Here is a 26,636-nt window from a genome sequence, read left to right as displayed (position 1 = left end):
GCTATAAGATACAAAATGGACATTTAATAAAGTATCAAAGTAAAACAAATTTACCTTCATTTTGTTTACATCTTACTGCCTTGAAGCAAAACTTTCCTTTCTCCCTACTGGCAAGTTTGGCATCTAGAAATAAAAATGTTTCTCAGGTTATAACATGTGCAATGCCCAATTCATTATTCAAACTTCCTTCATCAAAACAGAAAGCAACTTAAAATTATAAAAAAGATTTCATTTGGTTGGGTGTGGTGATGCACACAAATCTCTTGAGTTTGAGGTCAGCCTGGCCTATACAATAAATTCTAGGACAGCCTTGTCTCCAAAAAAAACAAAAAACAAACAACAACAAAAGAAATCTGTTCTCTTTTCAATGAAATGGATATTCATTAACCACTTGAAAAGCTTAAAATTCAGACTCTTAAGATACACAAGCATATGTGACTCTATGATTCTGTGTGTGTGTCTGTATTTGACATTTGACGTCTTAAACACTAAGTTGGAAAGGTTAGAACTTGGGAATACTAGGCACCCCCAAGGTCTTACACTTCATCACGCCCTTTCAGTATTCTCAATCATTTCTTTTTAGTGCTTCTCCACATTTATGACTTATAAAAATTTCTGACATAGTGTATTTCCTACCACTTTATCTGGCTTTAAAATGTTCTTATAGGGCCAGAAAGATGGTTTAACAGGTAAAGGTGGTTACTACCAAGTCTGATGACCTGAGTTTAATACTGGGATCCACATGGAGGAAGGAGAGAACTGACTCCTCCAAGTTGTCCTTTGACCTCCACATGTGTGCTGTGGAAAATAAATGCACACAGACACAAACACAAAAATAAGTAAAAAGAAATAAATGCTGATTTATTTTACTGGCTACTAAAGTCTACATGAATTAGCAGCATAATTTACACTAAAATCACAACAATTTTTTCTCCAGTAAACATGAATATGCCATGCACTCTGAACACAGATTTTTCCATATGTGCAGCTAATTCCTATTCTTCAAATGTGAGACATCCCTATTGCTAGTGTATTTAAATAAGTGGTCCACAGCTAGTGGTGCCTTGCTGGTGGAAGGTCACTTGGGCAGCCCCATCTCCTACCTACTCTCTCTGCTTCCTGACAAAGATGCAGTGTGGCCAGGCATGTCATGCTCCTACCCCAATGGCTTCCCTGTAAGGATGGACTGTATCCCTTCACACTGTAGCCAAAACAAACCCTTCCTCCCCTTAAGTTGCATCTTTATATATTTGGTTACCACCACCACAAGTAACTAACACAAGTCTCCAAACAATAATCAGTGTGAGGCTAAGGATACAGACCTTTGTTTTCAGAGATGTTCACAGATTTGTGCAGCTGCCAGTGCTTGCTACTGCTTGACACCTGCACCATGTGGAACTCTTTAACTCCTGCTTCACTCTGTCAAAGACACAAAAAAGTCACTTGAGGCTAAAAGCACTGAATAAAAAAACTCCGAGGACAAAATCAGATCTACTCAAATCAAGTAAAAGTAATTAGAGGATGGGAATGGAGCTCAATGGTAGAGCACTTGCCTCAGGTACAAGGCCCCATTTAATTCTCAGTAGAGGAAAATAAATAAAATAAGGAGGAGGGCTAGAGAGATGGCTCAACAGTTAAGAGCACTTGCTGAGTTTCTAGAGGACCTAGGTTCAACTCTCAGCATCCAAATGGCAGCTTACAATAATCTATAACTTCATTTCCAGAGAATTCAGCCCTTTCTTCTGGTCTCCATGGGCACCAGACACACATACAGTTAGTTACATATAAGCAGGCAAAATATTCATATATATAAAATAAAAACAAATCTTCAGAAATAAAATAAAAACATTAAATGCAATATGTATTTGAAATAATTCAACAATACATATCTTAGAAAGTTATTTAAATCCTCTCCAAAATTTTAGAGAAAGCAACAATAAAATAAATTTGTATATTATATATGCACAGTTATCCATTACATAAAGTTACTAGAATCTACTATTTCTGGTAGAATTTAATAATCAAAATTATTCATAAACCAGGTATGACAGTTCACTTTCAATACCAGCTCTTGGGAGGCTAGAGCAAAAGGACTACTGTTTATGGGCAACATTTCAAGTTTCAGACTTCTAGAGGTTACAGAATGAGACCCTGACTCAAGAGAGAAAGAATAAATCTGTTGTGGAGTTTTAACTAAAATTATGACACCTTCTGAGCCAGGGTGACAGTTCAGTTGGCCTAGCATTCATGAAGCTCTGTGTCCAATTCCTAGCATTCTATAAGCCATATCTCAGTGCTATAATCTCAGTGTTCAGGAGGTAGAAGTATGGGCTTAGAAATTCAAAGTAAGACCAGATCTCTCTCTCGCTCAAAAAGAAAAAAAAAGAAGAAGAAGAAGAAGAAGAAGGGTATGGCACTTTTATTTCTTCTGATGAGTTTTCTCCAGAAATAAATCATTTTCAATAAGGTAAAAAGTAAAAAACAAACAAACAATTAGCTGGACACAGTGACACCTGCCACATGCCTATAATCCTGGCAACCAGGAGGCTGACAAATTCAAAGTTACCTAGACTAACACACAGTGAGTCACTATGGAAGGATGAAAGGAGAAGAGAGGGAAAGGAGGAGAAAAGGGAGGGAGGGAAGGAGACAAGAAACAACAAAAAAATCTCCAACTAGTGTGTAACTTAAATTGTATAAAAGTTTTGTTTTCCTAAATGAGAGCTAATCTGACATTAGAAATTATCAACATTTTCTACTCAAATAATGAAGAGTCTTGTGAAAATTACCAACATTTCAGCACAATAAACCCCAATGTTTCCTAGAAAGTGGTTTCACAGATTCATGAAACTAAAAGTATTACAAAACTAATAACATTTGATAAGTATCTGAACTGATCAACTTGAGATTCTGTAAGCTTTACAATCACACCTTCTTGACATTTAGAGTATACAGACAGAAATGTCCTTTATAAAGGAAATGGTATTGTCAGAGCACATGAGAACAGGGTTGTTAATACAGAAAGTAAAATCCTCACAGAACCACACACACTTCACTACCTCTCAGACTGCATCACCAAATACTACACCTGACATCGATGTACCATATGATTATCAGACCCTTTCACAAAAATCAAAGCCAGTGGAGAATATTAAGATGTTTTCATACAAGCTCATGTGAATAGTTTTAAATTCTTACTTATGCTAAATTGTAGAGAAAAAAAACATTTACCAAGAACAAACATTCCTCAACAGACTTTAAAATAAAATTCAGGTTTAAAATAACTTACAGTATTAGTATTTTCCACATCCACAAAGACTAGCATATTGCCTCCCCTGCCTTCTTCATCTTCAAGTGAATTACTTCTGCAGACAGTTGCTCGCACGTTCAAAGATCGGCTAGTACAAATAACTGCAGTGTGTCTTAAAATTCTGTGTCTGAAAATTAAAAACACATGCAAACTGAATCTAAGGTTCTCTCCCTACATTACAAACCTCTAATTCTAAATAAAAACCAGAAACATAGTAACTTCCAGGATTGCATATAACCAGAAAACAAAGAATACAATAAGGTAAAATTATAGTTAGACTACGTTCAGTTCAGTTGTTCTCAATTTGAAGCAAACTAACAGTAATACTGGCTCTAGGCTTTTCTCCTGCTCATCAAACTACATCATAGTGAAAATAATCTTCACATAGCAACAAATACATCTTCTCTCTTAAAAGTGGTCCCAAAGATGCTCCCAAAAGTATGGGTGCGCACGCCTTTAATCCCAGCACTCAGGATGTAGAGGTAGAATAATCTCTGTGAGTTTGAGGCCAACTTGGTCTACAGTGAGTTCCAGGCTAACCAAGGCTACATAATGAGATCCTGTCTCAAAATAAATAGGTCTCAAAATTAAAATTGCCAACAAAACCACAACTCAATTTTTTCTTAATGTGTGTGCATGCCACATATGCTGGGTATCCAAAGAGACCAAGAAGGTACCAGATCACCTAGAACTGGATTGCAAGCAGTTATGAATGCTGGGTACCAAACATGGATCTTCTGGAAGAACACCAGAACTCTTAACCACTGAGGTACGTACTCCCAGGCCCGAAACCACAACTTTTAACTTAATATTTGAAGTTGCACATTTCAAATGTAATGTTTAATTTTTTAAGTCAAAGTCTGCATTGCTTCAGGGTAGCCTTATACTCCTGATCTTGCCTTCACCTCCCTGATTATAGGCATGTGCTACCATACCAAACCCTACTCAACTTCTTCCCCACAGCTTGTACCGTGGCAAAACATTCAGTTCTTATTCTTCTCTAACTGGTAAACGGCTATCTGTAGATAAAACTACTCGCTGGAGTGGTTGACTCCTATCCACTTGGGCTTCCTGGCTAGAGTGCACTGTCTGTCCATCGTCTTAAGGAGTATCTACTTTACTAAGAGCCCAAAATGTACCAACACTTTTCCTATTTTTGCCCTTATACTGTTTCCCATGACATTTAGATATTCTTTAGAATCAAACAAATGTTAATTTTATAAAGGTGATGATAGTATTCGAATTCTGTTGTGCAACATGTAGATGGGCTTGAGTTGTATGGAACAGGGAGGCTGGAGATCTTAAGTGCTTATCCACTGCAACACCACTGCACACACATTTCTCATACATACCAAAATTATATTCTTACAAAAGGAAGCTGTATGGGAGGGGACTTGATATACAAATGATACAGCATTTAAATCTATCAAAGAATGAGAAAGTTTATACACTGAAAACAACTAAAAATGTTGAAGTATTTTTTTTCCATTTTCTACTTAAAAAAAGAACTTTATGTAGTTAATTTATTTCCATTCTGAGTTACCTAGAATTAAGTTATAGTTATGGCAAGTTTAAATATAAACATCATGTACAATTTGAAAGATGTTATTTTGTTTGTTTATTTTTCAAGACAGAGTTTCTCTGTGTAGCCCTGATCATTCAAGAACTTGCTCTGTAGACCAAGCTAGCCTTGAACGCAGAGATCCACCTGCCTTTTCCTCCCAGCACTGTGATTAAAGGCATGCACCACCCTGCCAGGAAAATGGTGACTTTTAGTAAACAATTATGTACAATATATTAACAAGTACCAACTATTTATTCAAATACGTAACCATACTAAGTACAGATTTTACAGTTTAAAAGTTTTAAGTGACCCACCGTCTTTTAGGCTGCTTTTTAACACTTTCATAGTAAAATAAAAAGTTAATCTCATGGACACCCTCTTCATCTGGCCCACGAAGCCACATTGGCAGCTGGACAGAAGCTCCGGGGAGCAGCACGGAGTCAGGAAGGGGGACAGGAATGGCCTCCAGCTGCTGTCCTGTGCTGGTCCCAAAGTCTACCGAGGACGCTGATGACACAAGTGCCGTGCCCGCAGAGGGAGAGCCTGTAACCACCGTCTTGTAAGCACTGCAGTTTTCCGAGGTCGAGGGGCTCAGCGGTGTAAGAGCAGCAGTATTGACACCAAAAGTGAAGAACTCTGGACGTTTAGACACAACCTTCAGTCCAGTCAGAGGACATTTGCTGACATTGACAAATTCTACATATGCTTTTCGGATTTCTCCACAGAGGAGCCCTGTAGGAAAATGTATAAAGAACACCTGCATTGGAAGGAAAAAATATTATTATACTGTTAAAATTCTGAGTCTCTAATGAGCAACGCTGAGACTGTTTTCTAAAAGAACAAGTTATTTCATAGCTCTACCTTTGAATCAAGCACCTAATGTTATTTTGCCACACAGATTTTAAATTCTGAATTTAAAATACAACAACAATATGACTAATTTGTCAAACTTGCATGACTATGTAGATTATGAACAAGTTAAAGGCTATTTTAAATGGCTGTAAAAATTAGATGAAAATTAGTCCTATAACAGTTATTACTGTCAAGTTTAAAAGTAGGTAACTGTATCAGTAACTACCTGTGGCTCTCACAGGATAACACAGAGACCCATGATTCCATATTCACAACTTTAAAATCCAAAAACTCCACACAACCCTAAGCTTTTAGTAACTCAAAGGGGCAAAACCCAAACTGAGAAATGGAGGATTTTTCAAACTGCGGATAAAAGCTAGGCATAAATCAGACTATTCAAATGCTAAGAAACCAAAACTAGAAATTTAATGACTCCCCAGAGATTAACACACAACGGACAAAACAAAACTCTTGAAAACACACCCCAGCATTCACACGCAAGATCTCTGGTCCTAATCTCAATACCAAATACACACAAATGTTCATTCTTTACAAGACTTGTTTGGTCAGCCAAAAAACTAGTTGCTTCTACATTGAGTAAGAAGCTGCCTCCTTCCTAACACCCTGCTCAGATGCATAACGTTCAAACTGTCACACAAGAACAAACATGAGCTATACAAGCAGTTCCAAACACAGAATGGGTGTGAATTTAAAAGCCACTAAGTTCCACAAAGTTTAAGCCAGTGACAGTACCTGGTTCACATAGTGAGTTAGGAGGTTTTCTAAGGATAGACACTTAGAACTGGGACTGAGAATAAAGCTCTGTCTTTAACTGTGTGTCATCTGAGAACACGACTTGCAACATCTACATATAAAGCTTAGGAAACATCAAAGAAGAGGGGGTAGGAAGATTGTAAGAGCCAAAGACGAGGGTGTTTGCTATTGGTGTTTTCTATATATAACAGAAGTTGCCCCTATGCCCGCAAACAATATGGTTGCCTGAACAAGACCAGCATAATGACAGCACCATTAACATGAAACCGCTGACAGGAAACTCCACATGGTTGCACCCCAGATGAAGAGCTGCAGATGTCAATGGCTGACAATTAAGGAGACTGAAGGAATGAGCTCTCACATAGGTTATCCAATCTCAAGTAGTTAGCCTTGGACACGTACACACGTGCAAAACTAAATAAACTCAGAAAGTTTTATACGTGCGCACACACACACACGCACACTCACACAACAATAAAAAAGAGATCACAGATTTGGGAGGGAGAACATAGGAGAAGTTAGAGTAGTTAGGGGCAATGAGAGTGACAGGGTTCATGTATAAAGTTCTTCAAAAAAAGGTAAAATTAGTAAGTTAAAGAAATACAAAAAAGTTATACTTCCCCCCCGCCTTTAGTTTTTCTAGACAAGAGTTTCTCTGTACAGACCTGGCTGTCCTGGAACTCACTCTGCAGACCCGCTGACCTCATACAGAGAACCACCTGCCTCTGCATTCTGAGTGCTAGGATTAAAGGCATGCGCCACCACTATCCCTCAGCTGGTTATACTATTAAAACTTAGCTTTAATAACAAAGGAACAAATCAATTATAAAAACTGCAAACTAGTAAAATTAAGTGTGTTTTGGTGACTTTTACTAATTTATTTTAAAAACTTAACTATAGTGATTAGAATATCTGCTTCTGAAAGTAAGCCCTCAGAAACTGTTACCTATAGAATTCCAGATAAAAGTCTATGGCTTTAAGCTATAAAAGAGAGCATACTTAACATGGCATTTAAACTCAATCTGTCTCAATTCATTCCTAGCCAATCTTAGCTACAACTATACAACGGCAATGAATTATCATTGTACGAACGTAAAGCTGATAGGTAAGTGGAAGATTAGGAAATTGGGATTACCACGTTAAAGATATGACAAACACCAAAATAAGGAAATAACCACAGAATCAAAGAGGTAGCACACAATGACAAATAAACAACCACACATGGTGGCCCATGTCTTTAGTCCCAACACTCAAATGGCAGAAGTAGGCTGATCTCAGGCCAGTCTGGTCTAAATATGAAGTTCCAGGCTAGCCATGGCTAATATAGTAAGACCCTATATCTCAACAAACAAATAAAAACTTTGTCAGGGAAGAAGTGTGGATATTTTCAGAATATCAGTAAACAGATGACATAATGAGTACCGTACCCTGCACCATACTAAAAGTACTAGGACTAGAAACAAACTTTGTTCTTACTCCTCTGACATTCAGGAGAACATGCTACTTCAATTTAAAACACAAATATGACAGGCAGGATGCCCAGGCACTGGGTAGACAAAGGTGGGAAGACTAGCAGACCCAGGACTGCTACCTGGGCTATACAAACTCCACAAACAAGTGGCAAGACATTCAGCAGGTGAAGGTATTGGCTGAAATTCTACCCTCAAACTCACACAGTAGGAGAAAAACAACTGCTTTCTGACCTCACAAGTGTACTCTAGTATATGTATCCATACACTTATGCAAAATAAATAATGTGAAGAAAAACCAAAAATAAATAGAAAAAATAAAATTTTTAAAACATACAAACATTAGTAAAAAGACAGCTGGTTCAATGGCAGAACGTGTATCTAGCACATCTGAGGCCCTGGATTTAACCCCAGCATCACAATTAACCAATAAAATTTAACTTAACTGAAAAGTTTTGACTAAAAGAGTCAGTACAGAACACAGAAATCAACAAATAAAAAAGTTAAATATGATTTTAGATAAGTAAAAATCCTCAACATAGACAAAGATACCAAATAAAGTTAAAACATGCGTAAAATATTTATCAAGAAAGCAGTACTTGGGCCACTATCCTCCCCCCACCATTAGACTTGCCCCTTTGTATTAGATCTGAGCAGAATACACGCAGCTCAACAATGGTTTCATCTTAATACATAACACTACTGCCACCCAACCATGTGACATGATGCTATTTATAAGGATCACAAGGTCTAAAAACATAAATACCATTTTGGGATCAGATCACAAGCATCCTTTGGAGAAAGGTGGTCATACCTACCAGGGAAAACTAGAAACTAACACAGTTTTAAATTTCATTAAGGTACTTATAAACAAACCTTTCCTTGACTCTCCCATCTTCTCCCCCCTGCCCCTGGCTACACCCTGTACTCCACTCCTCCATGTCCACACACAGCCTTTCTGTTCACATGTCACATCCTACTGCTTTCCTCTCCTTCATCAACACCTTTTCCTCGTGGTCTCCTTACTAGTGGCATAGCATACAGCTCCATTCACGTACATACATGTCATGTATATACATATATACAGGTCATGTTGTCTGAGTCTGGGTTAGGTTCCAGATGCATTCATCCCCACACAGTTGTGTACTGCTTAGACTGTCTATGAGCATTCACTCATGTATTATTTTTATAAATTGCAAAAGGGTCATCGAGTTCGATAACCAAAGTGCCGAGTTACAAATATCCCCCAGTTTCTACTAGTACGTTAAAGATTATATCTTATAGTGTGGCTGTGGTGGCAAGGACAATTTGCTCATAGCCTGACCTCTGTCAGTGAGAACTATTTAGCTAACAATGGTTTAAAAGTGCAGTTTAAATCCCAGCACTCAGGGAGATCTCTGTGAGTTCAAGGAGTTCAAGGCCAGTCAGGACTACATAGAGAAACCCCGCTTTAAAACAAACAAAACAACAACAAAAAGTACAATAACCTCAACCTAAAATTAACTTCTTTGAAACATCATCTGGCTTTGTAAATCGTCATGGCCATGACATGGGAAGAAGTGTGATACCTCCAGCAGCGGCATCTCCTCAGTCACTACAGGGTCTAAACGTCGGTCAGGGCCGTACTTGACAGATGTCTTCTCTTCCTTCGTGTTGTTAAGTCGTGGACCTTGAATTTCTAAATCCTGTCTCCCTCGAACTGACATACTCAAAGAATGTTTTCCTGAAATTAAAAAAAAATCAATACCCTTAAATAATGATAGGTTTGATGATTTAACTCGAATTCTATGAATACTATAAATTTCCATAAATGCTAGAAAAATTCCAGGTAATTGCTGAGTAACACATGTAATTACAACAGTAAGTATACTTCAATTTAATTTCATGTTTAATATCATCTATACTATGCTATCCAATATCTCATTTTTGTTCTGTACTTACTTACGTTGCATAAAGGCTACATATCACTGAATAGAAGTCTTTAAAAACCAGTATTTATTCACCAAAAAAGATCCAAGAACAACTGTCTTGGGCCCAGTGTTGATGTGGGCTATGAGAAAATATTAAAGAAAATCATAAAATAGGTTATTTACTTTTACTTATACCAAAAATAGCACTATTTTGAAGATGTATACTTAGCTGCATTGTCTCAAAAGGCTAAACAATGAAAATTATAATACAGATAGTTTTAACTTCTTCACTATCTTCAATACCAAGTAAACATGTACTCACACGTGTAAAAGGGCTAGGATGGACATATAACTCCATCTTTACTGAAGGCTACTCAGTGCCTTTGGTCACTGTGACAGGTCCAGACTAGATATATAATGTAGGATTCCCACAAATTATTGTACCCAGATTTCTATGAACATTCTGAATGAAAAGTACTAAAACGGCATGAAAATTCTGTTTATATGATGGGTCTCATTTTAATGTTAATTCAGAGTCACTGTCACACACTACAATAAATTATGATCTTTAATGTACCTTGTTTTAGCACCCTGTAAGATATATTTTATGGGCTATCATAATTCCATGATACTAGATTAGGAGTTAAGAACCAGTGAGAAAGCAAAATTAAAACAAAATCCTTAATACTCACACTGCTTTAAAAATGTAATCAATTTGGAAGACTACTTACAAATTCCATGCCTCACACTTATCGAACAGGAAGCATAAATATAGCACTAAAATGCAAAAGATCACCTCAATTTTTGTGTATTAATATGTGTAGCTTTGTGTTTCCGCTGATTCATCCTGTCTATTTGAGTTTCTCTTATGTCCAAGTGAAAATCTTAACTACAAGGGCAAGGGAGAGCAAGTGTTCCAGGAGACTCTCACTGTTAATAATCAGCTTGTATGAATGCTAAATTCACACCCATCACATGAATAGCAGTCAACTTTAATTTGTTAGGAAGACACATTACTAAAAGTAAAGTTCTGGAACTACAGCAGTTTATTACAACTCCCTTCTTAGCATCTTTTCAACCTAAACCAACTATACATTAATTATAAAGCAGTATTAGGATCTTGTAGAGTTCTCCAAATTATTTAAAAACCAAACAAACAAAACCCACCAAACCATGTAAAGTACATGTATGTATCTTTAGCTTTCTTCAAAGTCTGCAGAGAATACTATTTAGGGCACCAAGAATCTCAGCTTAAAACTAACTCTGCTACTTTGGGGCATAGAAACAATATTTCAAGTGATTTTTTTTTCCCTGTTGTTTTGTTCTTTGTCAGTACTGAAGACCGAACCTGGGACCTCATGCTAGGCAGATGTACCACTAAGAAGCTACACCAATAGCCCAAATTTTATTCTGAGACACTGTCTGGCTAAACTGCTCAGGCTATTTTTGTAATTCTCCTGTCTTAGCCTCCCAAGAAGCTGGGATTACTGACATGTACTGCCACAGGTGGCTTTGAGTATTTAATATCCAAACACAGAAGAAACTGGTTTTAGTATGCTGTTTTATAGAAAGAAAACATTAAAAACAAAATATATAAAGGTTGTTTTGTATTGGCAGCAGATATTTCAACAAGTGTAACTTATTTAGTCACAATTTGCTAAATTGAGATCAATAACAAAAATTTTAATCAAGGGAATAAAATCCCTTACCTTTGAATCTATGCCAGAAGTTAAAATAATCTAAATTCATATGCTTATCCATGTCTAGATATTATATCTATTATATGGCACGCGTGTCCAACTTGCAGTCCAACACATTAAAATATTATGAGATTTTTCTTGGCAACATTTTTTGTGTGTGTGTGTAATTTGACTGCAGTTCTCAAATAGGAACTTTGTAGATGACAATGTAACATGGGCAATGTCAAAAGGCTAGATATGCTTGAAAGGCACATTAGACCTATTTAGAAAAAACCTCTACTCATTAATTGTATTCTATGGGATGGTTTAAGAGTTACTTTTCTAACTGCTTATCGATGCTATAGCTTTACCTGTGTGACATCCAGGAAGAGCACCAATGCCATCTACTGTCACGGAGCCCTGAATAGTGCCAAGATTATACACAACTCCCAGAATGTGCAGCTCCCCTATGTGATGGGGAAAGAGCTTCAGTCTTGCCTATGGAAATATTGAAGTCATTCTTATTATGTTTTCATAGAATCTTAAATAGCACAGTACCTCAATTTTGGAATGTTGCAGAATTAACTCATGATCTAAACTTTTAAAATGACAATTATTTCTTAAGGAAAAGTAATTTTCTTTTTTTATTTTAATTTTTACTTCAGGGAAAAGCATGTATACAGTCCACCACCTGTCACAAAGTATGCAGTGGAGTTTCCCCCAACTGGGGAAATTGCAGGGCCACAGCAAATCCCAATTGCAATGAAAGAGGCTTGCCCCTGGGAAATCACTTTCTTAGTTGTGGTGATCTTCCCTGCTGGTTAAGTATGAAAAGCATCTTTCTTAAAGATCTGTAAATTCAGTAATTGCTTTGGGCTTTTGTTTGGTTTTGTTATTGAGATAGGGTCTCACTATGTAGCTTTGGCTAGTCTGGAACTTGCTATGTAGACCATGCTGACCTCAAACTCAAAAAGATCTGTCTCTGCTTTCTGAGTGCTGGGAATAAAGTCATGCACCAGAATGTTGGGCCAAAAAAAAAAAAACAAAAAACAAAAATTATGTCTTGATCCTCAAAAAATACGATTTCTTTTGTAATATTGGCTTTGCACAACATTAAAAACATCCCAGCCCTAAAAAAAAAATTAATTTAAAACAAAAACCACAAACCAACTCTGGGCTGGGTGTGGTGGCACACACTTTAATCCCTACACTTGAGAGAAAGAGGCAGGCAATTTCTGTGAGTTCAAGGGAATGAGTTCCAGGCCAGCCAAGGCTACACAGTGAGACCCTGTCTCAATAAATAAACAAACAAATATGCATACCTAAGTGCCTGTACATTTGCCATACTAAGAAGCAGTAAAACGTTGTACCTGGCTTCTCTGGAAACTTAATCAAAGACAAATACTACTTTTTCTATTGATATCTTTGGAGCAATTCCAGTTCTCTAATATTTCAAAGTTTAGACTTTATAAAGCTAGATTATGTAACATTTAAAGGAATTGAGCTTATCTTTTACATTTTGTTTTCAGTTTACAAGCTTAGAAAGGCAAAAGACAGAAAAACAAAACAATTACCACTTTAGATTCTTCACTGTTAATTAAGAATTCTGAAATAACTTCAGTTCCAATCATTTCAGGTTCACCTGTAACCTAATGAACAAATTATAGTTTATAAAATTATACATACAAATGAATAAAATAACAAATCATTAACATCTCACTGGCCAGATTTACAAAGAGTAACATTAACTGAAGGTAGTGCCTCTGGGTTAAGCTCTGTGAAATGTGTTTTCCACCCCCACTTGTTGTTCAGCCTGACTCAACTCAAGTGGGTAAGTGATCTACGCAAAGATGTAGGCATCAAGACATAAGACCCCAAGAGAAGTACAGCTGCTCACAGTTAACAGTGGCCAAAATAATTACTTAAAAGCTTTGCATAAAAATACCATAGGATATGTGGGTGTGGCTTAGTTAACACACAAATGGTCATGGGTTTTATCCAAAATTCTACCACAGTTTAAATTACTGTGATAGTAAACATGGAGACCTTTAAACCAACTAGTAAATGACCGCAGTCTATGGTTCATCTGTAACAGTTAACATAAAGAGGAGGTATTTGACATTAAAACACTAGAAAACACATACCAAACAACATAAATAAACAAAGCAACATGAACAGTAGAAAGAAATGTAAAACATGAGAAAAAATAAAAATTAATAATCAGTGTAAAGATAAACAACAAAATGTTACTGTAGTTACTTCTAAATAAAAGGAAGATAGTTTTAAGAACCTGTTTTTCTGTATTCTTGCATTCCAAGAGTAAGCACTTTTTCCCCCCCTTCCTTTCTTCTTCTTCTTCTTTTTTTTTTTTTTTTTTTTTTTTGGTATTTTGAGACAGGGTTTCTCTGTAGCTTTGGAACCTGTCCTGGACCTAGCTCTTGCAGACCAGGCTGGCCTCGAACTCACAGAGATCTGTCTGCCTCTGCTTCCTGAGTGCTGGGATTAAAGTTGAGAGTCACCACCACCACCCAACTACATGTGGTTTTTATACCCAAGTGGAGAAAAGAGTAAGACAGCAGCAGAATGTTGGGCTGTAGCTGAGACATGCATATCACAGACACCTGTTAGTAACTTACTCGTTCTCTGGCTCTTTCAATGTCTTTCCCATTGACATCTTTAGGCTGAAACTTCCACAGCAACGACAAATCAGATAGCAAAAGTGGAACTTTTAAAGGGTTTCTAAAAGCTACTTCCACTGTAATTGGCTCTAAAAAGAAAAGTATACATTTAATAACTTTTGTAAACCTAACACTGTCTCTCAACAGACCTTCAGTGTTTTTTGCCTAGACTGTCTTTGTCACCAGATTCAATCAGTTTGGAAATGACTTTTATGTCCCTAATGCCACTCTCTTGGTACTCCAGCACCACATAATATACATGAACATTAGAGCCTCACCACTTGCTTACAAAGTACATAGTAAGTGATTTTTGTGCCCATGGAGTCCAGTATGTGGCAGATCATAAACTATCTGGAATTTGCTCCAAAGAGAACAAAAAGTCATGAATATACACTCAAATATTGGGCTGGAGAGTGGTTAAGATCACTTGCTGGTCTTGCAGAGAACCCACAAGGCAGCTCCTAACTATTTCTAACTCCAATTCTAGGAGATTCATCCTCCTCTTCTACCTCCCAGGAACACTAGGCACACATGAGGTGTGTATACACACTTGCATGCAAAACATTCATACACATAAAACATTTTTAAGTTCAATTACACCACCTTCTACAACTGCAAGTGGAAATCTGGAGTTATCGGAGTAACTGTTCAAACAATACTGTGTGGGGTAGAAACTGGATGGAATTATCCCTTTATTAGCCACAGCCACAACATGCTCCTCAAGTTCTCGCCACTGCTGGGACGATTCAGAGTCATATTCTTGATCAAGACTAATATGAGTGGCTGCTTGTTTTTCACCTTTAAAAAGAAAAAAAGGATAAGCAAATTTCACATTTAAAAACATGATGAGCATGTGCCTCCCATAAAACACTTTATATAAGAACCAGAGGTATCCAAATAAACACACATATACATGTACTCTTGCCCAATTTCTAATTCTCTGATATATAATTATCTACTCAGTCCTGGCCTAACAACAACTTTGATTCTAATACTGATATCTCTTTCTTCCTGGCTCTAAAATAATATTATTTTCCCTAAATTCCACAATTTTTACATAAAATATTTCAACATATAGAAAAATAAATAAAACACTGGTTATAGATGAAAATTTTGTTTTTGATTAGTGGCTCATCTAACTTAGGCTAGCCTTGAACAAGCTATGTAACTTAAAGATGACGTGAAACATCTTCCTGCCTCCACTTCCCAAGTGCTGAGATTAAAGGTATGGACTTTTTCAAGACAAGGCTTCTCTGTGTAGCACTGGCTGTCATGGAACTCAATCAGTAAACTAGGTTGGCCTCGAACTCAGAGCTCCGCCTACCTCTGCCTCCAGGGAGCTAGGATTAGCATGTGCCACCACTGCATAACTTTTTGTTTTTTAATCTGAGTATTTTTATTTTATGTCTATGGGTGCTTTGCCTGCATGTTTGTCTGTGTACCACTTATGTGTCTGGCACGTGGAGGTAAGAAGGTTTTGGAACCCCAAGAACTGGAATTACATAAGGTTGTAAACTGCCATATGGATTCTGGGACTTGAACTCGGGTCCTCTGGAAGAGAAACCAGTGCTCTTAACTACTGAGCTATTTTTCCAGCCCCATTGCTTGTATCTTAACATTTTTTATTACATTTATTTACTTACTTACATGAGGAATGCATACTTGGCACAAATGTGGAGGTCAGAGGACAACTTTTGGGCATCAGTTCTCCCCTCCCACCACGTGGCTCCCCAGGAAGTCTAAGTCATACCTTAAAAAATTAAAGTCCACTTTCATCTCATGAGTTGACTTTATTTTATTGTTTACAAAAAGAACATCATAACTAGAGTCAATGCTCTTTCTGCACCCGTTTCAATCCTAACATCCCCATTACCTCTGCTGGCATCACTTTCAGACATGTTCGCATATTTTTCTTATAAATTTTCAGAAGTATACACATAAACAATGCATGGAATTGGTTTCTGTATTTCAAATTCAAGCTATAAATGATTTTTTTCCACTCAACATTATGTTCCATTATCCAAAGTTAAACATGTAGAATTAGTTCATTCAGACCCTGCAGCATATATTACTTATGTAAATATATCAAAACAATTTGCTACAAAAGTTGATTTAAAAAAAAAACCATCAAATTAGATTTGAAGGAGAAATACAAATAGATGCCGTTTCAGGCCTCAAACCCGAGGAAAAGATCCTGTGTGTATTTAAAAGGGATGGTGGTATAGCTTAGTTAGAGGGTTTGCCTAGCACATGCAAAGCCCTAAATTTGATCCCCAGAACAATATATAATTAAGCACGGTGACACATGACCTGTAATCCCAGTACTTGGGAGGAGAAAAATGATAGGCTCACGGACATCTTAAGGTACAAAGTAAGTCTGAGGCTAGCCTGGACTCCAGGAACTCTGTCTCAAAAACATTTAAAAAAAAAAAAAAAAAGCTTACAAGCAAAGAAGCAAACCATGTTCTCTGCTTCTATGTATGTTTTCATAATAACAAAGTTAAAAAACCTAAAGTGTGATGTTACACAGCTATAACCTAGACTTAAGAAACAGAGGCAGAAGGCTTACTCCAAGTTCAAGGCCAGACTGGTTCCAGCTAGCTTGGGAACCTTTAATCAGGACAGAAAAAAAAAGAATCAATTAAAAACTAAGTTATATATCCATGTTTATCACAATATGGTTTTACATGATGAGCACTTCTTGACTGAGAAAAGCTGCTGTGAGGAATCCCGACCGTCTGGTCTTTATTGTTTTAAGTTTTGGGACTGGAAAGAAAAGCAATAACGTAGTGATTATACTTTAACGACTGGACAATAGATGAAGCACCATAAAGCTATTTTCAAATATCCAACTGCGAATCAATTTCTAACTGGAGACAGAACATTTCAAAGAAATAATCATTAGGTAACTAGGCCAAGTGAGAGTTTACTAACCATCTGCTGGTCGTCTGTCATGGCCAAAGAAAACCCGTGTTGCTGAACTGTTAATGTATGGTAAGGGAAGCTGTGGTAAAGGGCCATCTGGTGACAGCTGATTTACATTCTGGGAGAAATATAACAGAAGGAAAAAAATAGTTTTTAAGAAAACTACATTTTTTCATGTTTCCTAATTTTTAATGCACAGGTATGAAAATGTTATACAAGAAAATTTAGACATACGAATGCTAGTTTATATGCTATATCAGAGTCATAAAAGATTACAATTGAGAACTTCAGACATTATTTACTCTACTTCTAGAGAACCTTCCCAGCCAGAACCGATGGCACAAACCTATAACTAACTCCAAACAATCAGAAGTCTCAGCCTCAGAACAAATATAAAGCTAGCCTGAGCAACTCAAAACAAAAACTAAAAGGGCCATGAAGATAGCTCAGTGGTAGAGTGCTTACCCAGCAGGCACAGGGCCCTGGTTTTAATTCGCAGTATTAAGTTTTGAAATAGAAACTTCCTGAAGAGTACTCCACTAGTTAAGCTTTTTGTTTTGTTGCATGTTAAACTTTCAAATGGCCCTTTAGTACAACCTTTGCTTCTTGTTGAGGCATTTAGCGTCTATCTGCCCAGTTTTTAACTGGTCAAATTAATGAGTCTAAAAGAGCAGTCACTTTCTGTGAGGAAGATAAAAAAAGATTCTAAGTTTTCCATCCAACAGGGATCTGTGGTTTTTATCCACCTAGATTACAGTACAACACTTGCTACATATCCACGCCTCAATTTTTATCAGGAAAACAAAAGAGCACATGCATCTATGGATAGTAAGAGGATCCGTTATTTTGTTAAATCAGTTGCAATCCTATAAAAACGTGATAAAATAGGCCTAGCACATGGCCACAATTCAACACTGGGGAAGTAAAGAGGCTGGAGGATCAAGACTTCAAATTCATTCTCAGATACCCAGAGAATTCTAGACCAGCCTGGTCTATGAGATCCTGTCTCAAAAAAAACCAAATAAGTGATCCAGAAATTAAAGCCCTGTGTGGATGGTGTGCACCTGTAATGCAGTGCTTGGAAGGCTAAGGTAGGAAGGTGAAGAGTTGGAGGCCAGCCTAGCTAAAGAGTGAGACCTAGCTCAAAAAGGGGGGGGGGGGGGGGGTTGGCTGAAGAGATAGATAGCTCAGCAGCAAAAAGCACTGACTCTTCTTCCAGAGGACCAGGGTTTGATTCCCAGCACCAACGTGGTGACTCAGATCTAAGGCTCCTATCCCAGGGGATTCAACACTTCTTATGGCCTCTGTAGGCATCAGGAACAGATGTAATGGATAGACATGCAGGTAAAACAACCAAACACATCAGATAGATAGATAGATAGATAGATAGATAGATAGATAGATAGATAGATAGATAGATAGAAGTTAAATTAAAAAATAAAGAAAAAGAGGATTCAAGGGGAAAGGGGACTATCTTAATTACAAACACTTTTTTAAAAAGAAAAGCCACAAAACCACATTTACTGAAATATTAAAATTCTCTTTTAAAAACTATGTAAGGGTCATGCAGTACAGCGCTATAACCAGGAAACCTTCCGTAATTTTTTATGACAGCTAATTACATACTTTGCAATAAAACCATTTAATTATACTCTAGGGACTAGTGGTAAACAGGCTTTTTCCTGAATATAGTAATTTAAAAGCAATTTTAATGTTTATTCCTAAAAGAAGTATTTACCTTGTAAACATAAAGATATTCTCTGAGAAAGGCCCCTTGCTGAGCAGCAGACTGTTTGCTCTCATTGATTAAAATGTGCCTGAAAGCAGACACAGCATTGTCCAGCTGCCTCAGCGTATAGGACTGGCGCCCAATGGTGAAGTTGATGTGATCTTCTGCCAGAGACCAGCCTTTTCCTTTGTAAACTTGCATGGCTTGACAATAGCAGCGCAAAGCATGCTTTTTCTGTAAGAAAATAAATGAAACGTATTATATTTTAAATTTGTCTTGAACTGGAGAAAACAGACATAAACCTATGCAGAGACATGCACAAGTATAAGCAGGTAGCTAGCTGCCTTTTACCCACTAACAGAGAATATGATAAAGAAAATGAAGCTAACAATTAGGATGATCTCACAATTACACAATTCTATGTGGAAGCATAGGTTTCCTCAGTCATCCACAGTGTGAGTGTGCGTATGTTTTTATCTATTCTTACACCCACCCCTTATTTCTCTGAGATTAACTTTTGAGGAAAATGGTCACTGCTCAATTTTTGGCTTTATTTCAAATTCTTTCTGTGAACAAGTAATATATAATAGTCATCAGTGTCAACCAGATTGGATCTAAAAATCACCATGGAAACACACCTCTGGGAGTATCTGTGAGGGTGTTTCCAGGAAGCTTTAACTGAGAAGGGAAGACCCACCCTGAATATAGGGGTACCATCCCACAAAGTTTGGGTCCTATACTGAATATAAAAAGACAGAAGGCTAGTGAGATTGACTGGTCAAGGAACAGAGACACTTGCATGCAGGTCTGAGTTCAATTCCCAAACCCCACAAAGTGACATGAGAAGACTGACTCCGAAGAATTGTCCTCTAACCCCTAAAGGCATATAATACCATGTGAGCACACACACACAAACACACACTAAGAAATGAAAAATTAAAAACCAAAACTGAGGCACAGAAAAATAACCAAAATCAAGCTATTTTAACATCAAAATTTAAGCCTGTATCTGTCTAAATCCAAATCTCACATCTTTTCCAAAAAAAATATTTAAAAGCAGAATTTATTTCAACTTTAGGATTAAATATAAAAGGCTGGCAAGTGGGGGAAGGCAAGAGTCATCAGAAGGTAAAGATTTGCCACCAAGCCTGACAATTAGAGTTTGAACACTGCAGAAGGATGAGAATTACATCCACCAGTGTGACGCCACACATGAGTATACACACAAAAAAAATAAATAAACATACAAAAATATGACAAGAATCTCAGCACTTAGGAGGTAGAGACAGGCAGAACTCTGAGTATGAGGCCAGCCAGGGCTACATTGTATGACCTGTCTCAAAAACAACAACAAAACTGACCAGAATACACTTTATAAATAAATGAAAAAATAACCTTTTTAAAAAGATTGGTTTTTACTTTTAATTATGTATGCACATGTGGGTTTATGTTCACAGATGAGTGCAGGCATCCTGGCATTCCATGAAAAAGTATCAGATCCTCTGCAGCTGGAGTTACAGGCAGCTGTGAATTATTCAGCATGGGTGCTGGGATCCCAACTCAGGTCCTCTGAAAAAACAGCAAAAGCTCCATCTTTCCAGCTGCAACAACCTCTTAAAGGAAATATGCTCACCTGCCCTGCTTTACTAAACCGATGGCCTGCCAGGATCATGTGAAAAGCATATTTTCTAACCATGGGGCTCTTCATGTTTATAAAGCAATGTGCAGCCTGCTCCAAGAGAAGTGCACTTCGGAGATCAGAATCCTGTGAATGTGCAAACGGAAGAATGGTTAGTGTCATAAAGGAGCAGCTCAGAAAGCTTCTGTCTCCTGGTATACGACACAGTCAGCGTAGCTTGGAGAAGAAGAGGGCAGAGATAAAAGTGTCAGCCAATCCCAATTCTTTCTCTAAATAGCACATATTTTGTTTAAAAAGACTTCTAATAAAGGACTTTTGGTTGTTCCTTTCAATAAATTCAAATGGCCAATTAGGATGTGTAGTGTATAATAAGTCTCTAACTTCAATCCCTTCTGAGCAGTAAAACTGAGACCTGAATACAGGTATTCTAATTAAAGACCAACTAAAAAACACAAAACACAGGAAAATATTTCTATAAATCTAGTTTGTCCTAGATATTACCTGGTGACTAATAGCATATTTAATGTGCACCCCTTCCCAAAGAATATAGGCTAGATTATGTGTAGATTATTATGTAAGCTAATTTATGACTTTATACTCTTTAAAGAACATTTATTTAAAGGAATTCTCAATTTTTACGATAATATTAAAGGGGCAATGCCTGCTTTTCATTAAAATGTTCAGAAGGCTAGCCCTGCAGCAAGAAGTTCTTCACAGGCTCTTTGTAAATCAGAAAAATGCAAATAGTTCCCATTTGCCTGACCCTGACTGCCCAGGAGCTGGAACAACTCATCCTCACTGCATCCCCTCTTGGTCAGCTAACACTTCAGAGATTAGGGAGAAAGTGATGAAGGTTGCTGATTAAGAATCAACTTTTCCCTCAACACTTTCTCTAGGTCCTCAGCCTCAAGCTGAACTTACCAGGCCTTTCCATGTGTTCTGCTGCCATTATTTTCCCCAGGGAAAGTTGAAAACAGAAAACACTGACTTTTAAATGCAATTGTTTCAACAAATTAGTTACATCAAACAGACCACTATTATAAACAGTCTTTGCAGCAGTCTTTTTAGAGAAGCAGCAGATCTGAGGAGACCATGCAGAACACACACAGCAGACAGCAGCTATCATTACTTTAAGCTAAAACTAAATGTTCAAATGTCTGCTCTAAGAATTCATATTCAAAAGCTGGTGGAAAAAATTATCAGGAGTATATAATTAACAAATGGTTCTAAAGAGAATGCAAATCAATTAATTATATAATCTTAAGAGCTTACATTTTTAGATTTTCAGGACAAGCGTTTGTAAAAAAAAATTATTAAAATACAAATATGGGTATGTATGTGTGACTGTGTGTGGCTATGTGCACAAGTGCCAGCAATGGAGGCCAGAGGCATCATTTGCCCAACACTGGTGCTGGAAACCAATCTCAGGTTGTCTGTAAGAGTAATATGTGCTTTTAACCCCAGAGCCATATTTCCATTCTCCCATACAAATGTATTTCTTTATTTTAAGTAACTGTACAAAAAAAAAAAAAGCAAAAATCTTTGATATCCCATGGTACAATTCATTTGCAAAGGACTGTTTCCAATTTGGTGCTGTTTTCTCAGTTTCTCTTTCCATATATGAGGGCTTATGCTATAACATACATGTATAAAAACATACACTTTTATAAATAAGTGGTAGTTCTTTTATTTGTTCTAAATAAGTACTATATTCCAATATGTAAAAATATCATTAACTTATAATCACCAATTAATCATACACTGGTTTTTTTTTTTTTTGCTACTACCAAAAAAGATACTTAGTAAGAATTTCTATGAGTGCATGTGTACATGTATAGGTGCCTGTGCATGTATTGCTGGGAACTGAACCTAAGACAAGTGTTCTACCCTTGAGCTAAGTTCCTGCTCTTACTTCTTGAGATAAGAAGTCACTAAATAACTTAAGGCTGACCTAGGACTCTGGACAGCCCCCCCAGCTGGTCTTAAACCCACAGTCCTCCTGCCTCTTGTCTCTTGAGTGCTACCACACTCAGTCATAAAAATAATTATTAAATTACTAATCAACAATTATTTAAATACTTTTTATTATACAAATTTATGGAAGTAGAAATAAGACATTAATGAAAATTATGCATGTATTTCAAATTCTAATCACTGCAGACAAACTGCTGCCAAAAACATAATTATAAATAAATACTCTCATCAATGGAGGTTAAGAATTCAGGTTTATGGAGCCAGAGAGATGGCTCAACAGTTAAGAGTATGTACTGCTCTTACAAAGAACCCTCAGTACAATTCCTAGTACCCATGTCAGGAAGTTTACAACCAACTCTAACTGTAACTCAAGCTCCAGGGGAATCCAGCGATTCTGGACTCTGGTGCACACACACATACATATACACATATTCATTCTCCCCCCGACCCCGCGCCTCTGTCTCTCTCTGTCTCTCTCCCTCCCTCCGGCCCCCTCCCTTTTTCTCTCATTCACCTGCAAAATTTGTATAGGTACCGATCCTGGATATCCTACATAAAGGATGTTCTCTAGAAATCTGTAATAGTTTAAGTGACTCAATGTACAGTCCAGTTAAGAACCCACATAATTAAACTTAGCATTCTCAAATTTAACACCACAGGACCGAGTAATTCAAGAAAGATCTTAAGTCCATATCACGAGTTAATTAAGCTAAAATAAAATTAGACTACTGGCTTCAAACATACTATGATTTTCAGATATTTACTCTCACGTTATTACAAAAAAAGGGCTCAATGAGATCGGATTATCAGCTTATAAGTTAAAAAAAAAAAGCCACCAACAACTGGCAAACAGAGCTTATTCCCCAGAACGCATTTAAAGGTGAAAAGAATAACTCTACTTACTAACTTGTCCTCTGACCTCCTTATGAATGCCATGGCATGTGTACCAAACACATACACACACGCAAAAACAGCAGGATAAAAAATACAGTTAAAAATCAAGTTATTGTTAACAAATATATATATATGGGAGGGGCTGGAAATATAGTTCAGTGGGACAACACTTATGAGACTCTGAGTTCAATGCCATAGACAGGAGGAAAGGTGGCCGGGAGGCAAGGAGGCGGGAGGACTGGGTCCCTCGGTGAAGTGGTGGGTCAACTGCTGTGGGGCCTTCCCAGCGTGGTCAAGCCTGGCTGGCAATGGGCCTGTGTGGGGGAACCATGAGAAGGTGGTTGCTGGGCTAGGCCAAGTGGGGGGGGGTGGAGCTGGGGGTTTGGGGACTGGGTTGGTGGAAAGCCTGCCTGCCAGCTCTTTCTGTGGAGGCTGCTGGCACCCAGGACCACACCTAGGATGGTAGAGCGGGAGAACACTATGCCCATGCAGAGTTCCTAGCTGCCTCCTGCCTGCCTACTGGGGAGCCTTGGACATTCCAACGGTGCTCGGAAAGGCCAAAGAATCCCTGCACTTTGAGACATTTCTAGGAAATTCTTTCAGGACTTGTGTGCCAGGATTCCAGGACAAAGTGATTCTCTTAAGTAAAGGAAGCCAGCCAAAAAAAAAGCGGGGGGGAGCGAGAAGAAAAGTCCAACAGATCACTGCAAATTCATAATTCCAGAAAAACATTACTAGATCCTGCTCCTACCCATGCCCTAAAGCAATAAATGACAAATCATCAAGATTTGAGAAAGTAAAGTTAAAAACAAATAACAAGGTCGGATTTAAAAACAAATAACAAGGTTAAATATAATCAGAAGAATGTGCTCTAAAGAAATTTTTCATATATATATATGAAAGAAAGGCAAATATATTTAAACAAGGTTAAAAAAAAACCAAAATTCTATAGTAACTCCTGGATCATAAATTCTTTGTACACTCTTTGATACACTCTACACTGTATCACTTTGTACACTCTATGTTGAAAAACAGCATAGCATTCAAAGTCAAAATCAGATTAGCTATTAAAATAAGAGTCTGAACACAGAGGCTGGATTTAACACTACCAAACAGCTCATGCCCTGACATAATGTGGTGGTTTAAATAAGAACAGCCACCATAGGCACATATATTTGAATGCTTAAGTCACCAGGGAGTGGCACTATTCAAGAAGGATTAGAGAGGTTAGGAGGTGCAATACTGTTGGAAGTCTGGGCTAGGGGTTGGCTTGGAGCTTCAAAAAAAAGCTCACCTGAGGACCAGAATTTCTTTTTCTCTCTACCTAAGGAAAAAGATGTAGCTCTCAGCTATTGTTTCAGACCTTGCCTGAATGCTGCCATGTTCCCTGTTATGATACTAGACCAACTAAACTCTGAAACTCTAAGCAAGCCCCAATTAAATGCTTTCCTTTCTAAGAGTGGCTTTGGTCACAGTCTCTTTACAGCAATAGAACAGTAACTTAAGGCACACCAGTTCATGCTTATTGGTCAGTGTATCACATATATCAATTACTAAACACTTTAAATATCACACATGACAGTAATGTCTCAGAGAAATCTCTTTAAAGGCATTTACTCAGTTTGACAAGCATTTTTTGTATCACATGTACCAATTTCTAAACACTTTAAATTCACATGTGACACTAATATTTTAGAAAAATATTTTTAAAGGCATTCATTCAGCTTAACAAACATATCTAGATTATCATATGCAAACCTCAGTGTTAGATAGTAAGGATAAAAATGCAAAAGACGGGCTCGCAAGATGAGTAGTTACAAGCATAGAAGAGGACTGCTTTTGCAGAGTTTGATTCTCAGCACCCATATTAGGCAGCTGAGCTGCCTATACCAGTTCCAGAGGATCTGAAACCTTCTGGCCTCTGAAGGCACTGCACTTTCATGAACCATTTCATGAACATACACACACACACACACACACACACACACACACACACACTTAAAAAGAAAATTAAATCTTTAAAAAAAGTAAAATCTAAGAGGATGTGGTTTCATGTCTCTGTAATCTCGACACTCAGAAGGCGAAAGCAAGAGGAATGAATCCAAGGAAAGCATGGACTGTGGAATGACATAGTTCAGATCAGCCTGTAATACAAACCATAATTGGCTCAAAAAAGGGAAAAAAAAGTAGAAGGCTAACTTCAAGATTAAACACAACTTCTATATGATGCCAAGTTTTACAGTAGTATATGAGAGAGTAGAAAGGAAACATTTAGAGCAAGGTGGAGAACAAGAAAGGCCCATCTGAAGGACATGATCAGCAAATTATGTGAAGCACGGACAAAGAGACAAAGCAGGAAGAGTGGTGATGTAAAAGGCAGTAGGGGGTCAAGTGAAGCGGCTCAGCAGGCACAGGCACTTGTCACAAGCCTGGCCACCTAAATTGGACCCATCATACTGACATAAAGCAGAGGAGAGAACTGACTCCACAAACAACTCTAAGCTCCGCCTCTGTTGTAGGCCCATATTTCTATATGGTGTGGCAGCTAGGCGCTAAAGCCACAGGCCCGATCTGAAGTGATCACGTAGCCCTGCAGACAGGCTGTCTCTGCCTAACAAAAGGTCAGGATGTTGTTGCTTCCTTTCTTTGTAATTTGGAGGATGCCTTATAGAGATGCTGATTCAAGCCTAGTGACAGCTAGCATACACAGCAGGCAGGTAGATGCGGACATGGCAAAACACCATTCACCTGGTTGCCTAGAAGACAGAATGCTGGTGTATTTTCCCTGCTCAGTTTATGTAATGGGATTTAAACTATTTGGAGAATAAACGCTGGGAGATCTTGAGGAGGAAGAAGCCTGAGATGCCCTTTCCGTGATGACCCTGTAAGCTGTGTCTGATTATTCCTTGCGCCTCCGTACCAGTCCAGTTAGAAAAATAGTTATCTATGTTGGGGCCCACGGGCTCTAACACTCTGTGCCACCACACATACATACACAATAGCAGTTATCATAAATTAAAATGAAACTAGTAGGCATATAGGGGGACCTTTGTGATATGAATAAAAGAATATTTCAGAGAATAAGAATTTCATGAAGCCCACTAACAATGGCCAGTCATCCGGTGACAGACGGATGAAGAGAATCACCTCAAACACTGCAAAGCCCCTCTTCCTGAGCAAGGATAGATGGATGCTGACAGCATGTACTGGGTAAAAGGTTTTAAATTTATTATCATTTA

The 26,636-nt window shown here is 37.7% G+C and overlaps 1 protein-coding gene across 4 annotated transcripts in view; it reads right to left on the bottom strand.

Moving 5' to 3' along the window:
- Positions 1 to 26,636, bottom strand: part of Trappc8 (trafficking protein particle complex subunit 8) — an 87,415-nt gene that overhangs the window by 12,382 nt on the left and 48,397 nt on the right. For all 4 annotated transcript variants that reach the window (XM_048442670.3, XM_085700079.2, XM_085700078.2 and 1 more), the window contains 12 exons: positions 20,524 to 20,655; positions 18,900 to 19,124; positions 17,171 to 17,279; positions 14,840 to 15,034; positions 14,195 to 14,325; positions 13,133 to 13,207; positions 11,930 to 12,056; positions 9,538 to 9,692; positions 5,189 to 5,631; positions 3,290 to 3,437; positions 1,323 to 1,419; positions 55 to 123 (listed from right to left, as the gene is read on the bottom strand). In XM_048442670.3, the coding sequence (XP_048298627.3) occupies positions 55 to 123; positions 1,323 to 1,419; positions 3,290 to 3,437; positions 5,189 to 5,631; positions 9,538 to 9,692; positions 11,930 to 12,056; positions 13,133 to 13,207; positions 14,195 to 14,325; positions 14,840 to 15,034; positions 17,171 to 17,279; positions 18,900 to 19,124; positions 20,524 to 20,655 (1,906 nt within the window). The remainder of the gene's footprint in view (positions 1 to 54; positions 124 to 1,322; positions 1,420 to 3,289; positions 3,438 to 5,188; positions 5,632 to 9,537; positions 9,693 to 11,929; positions 12,057 to 13,132; positions 13,208 to 14,194; positions 14,326 to 14,839; positions 15,035 to 17,170; positions 17,280 to 18,899; positions 19,125 to 20,523; positions 20,656 to 26,636) is intronic.

The sequence above is a fragment of the Myodes glareolus genome, chromosome 13, assembly GCF_982192425.1.
Source record: "Myodes glareolus chromosome 13, mMyoGla1.1, whole genome shotgun sequence".
In the NCBI taxonomy this organism is placed as follows: Eukaryota; Metazoa; Chordata; class Mammalia; order Rodentia; family Cricetidae; genus Myodes; species Myodes glareolus.
This window is presented reverse-complemented; position numbering and strand designations above follow the sequence as displayed.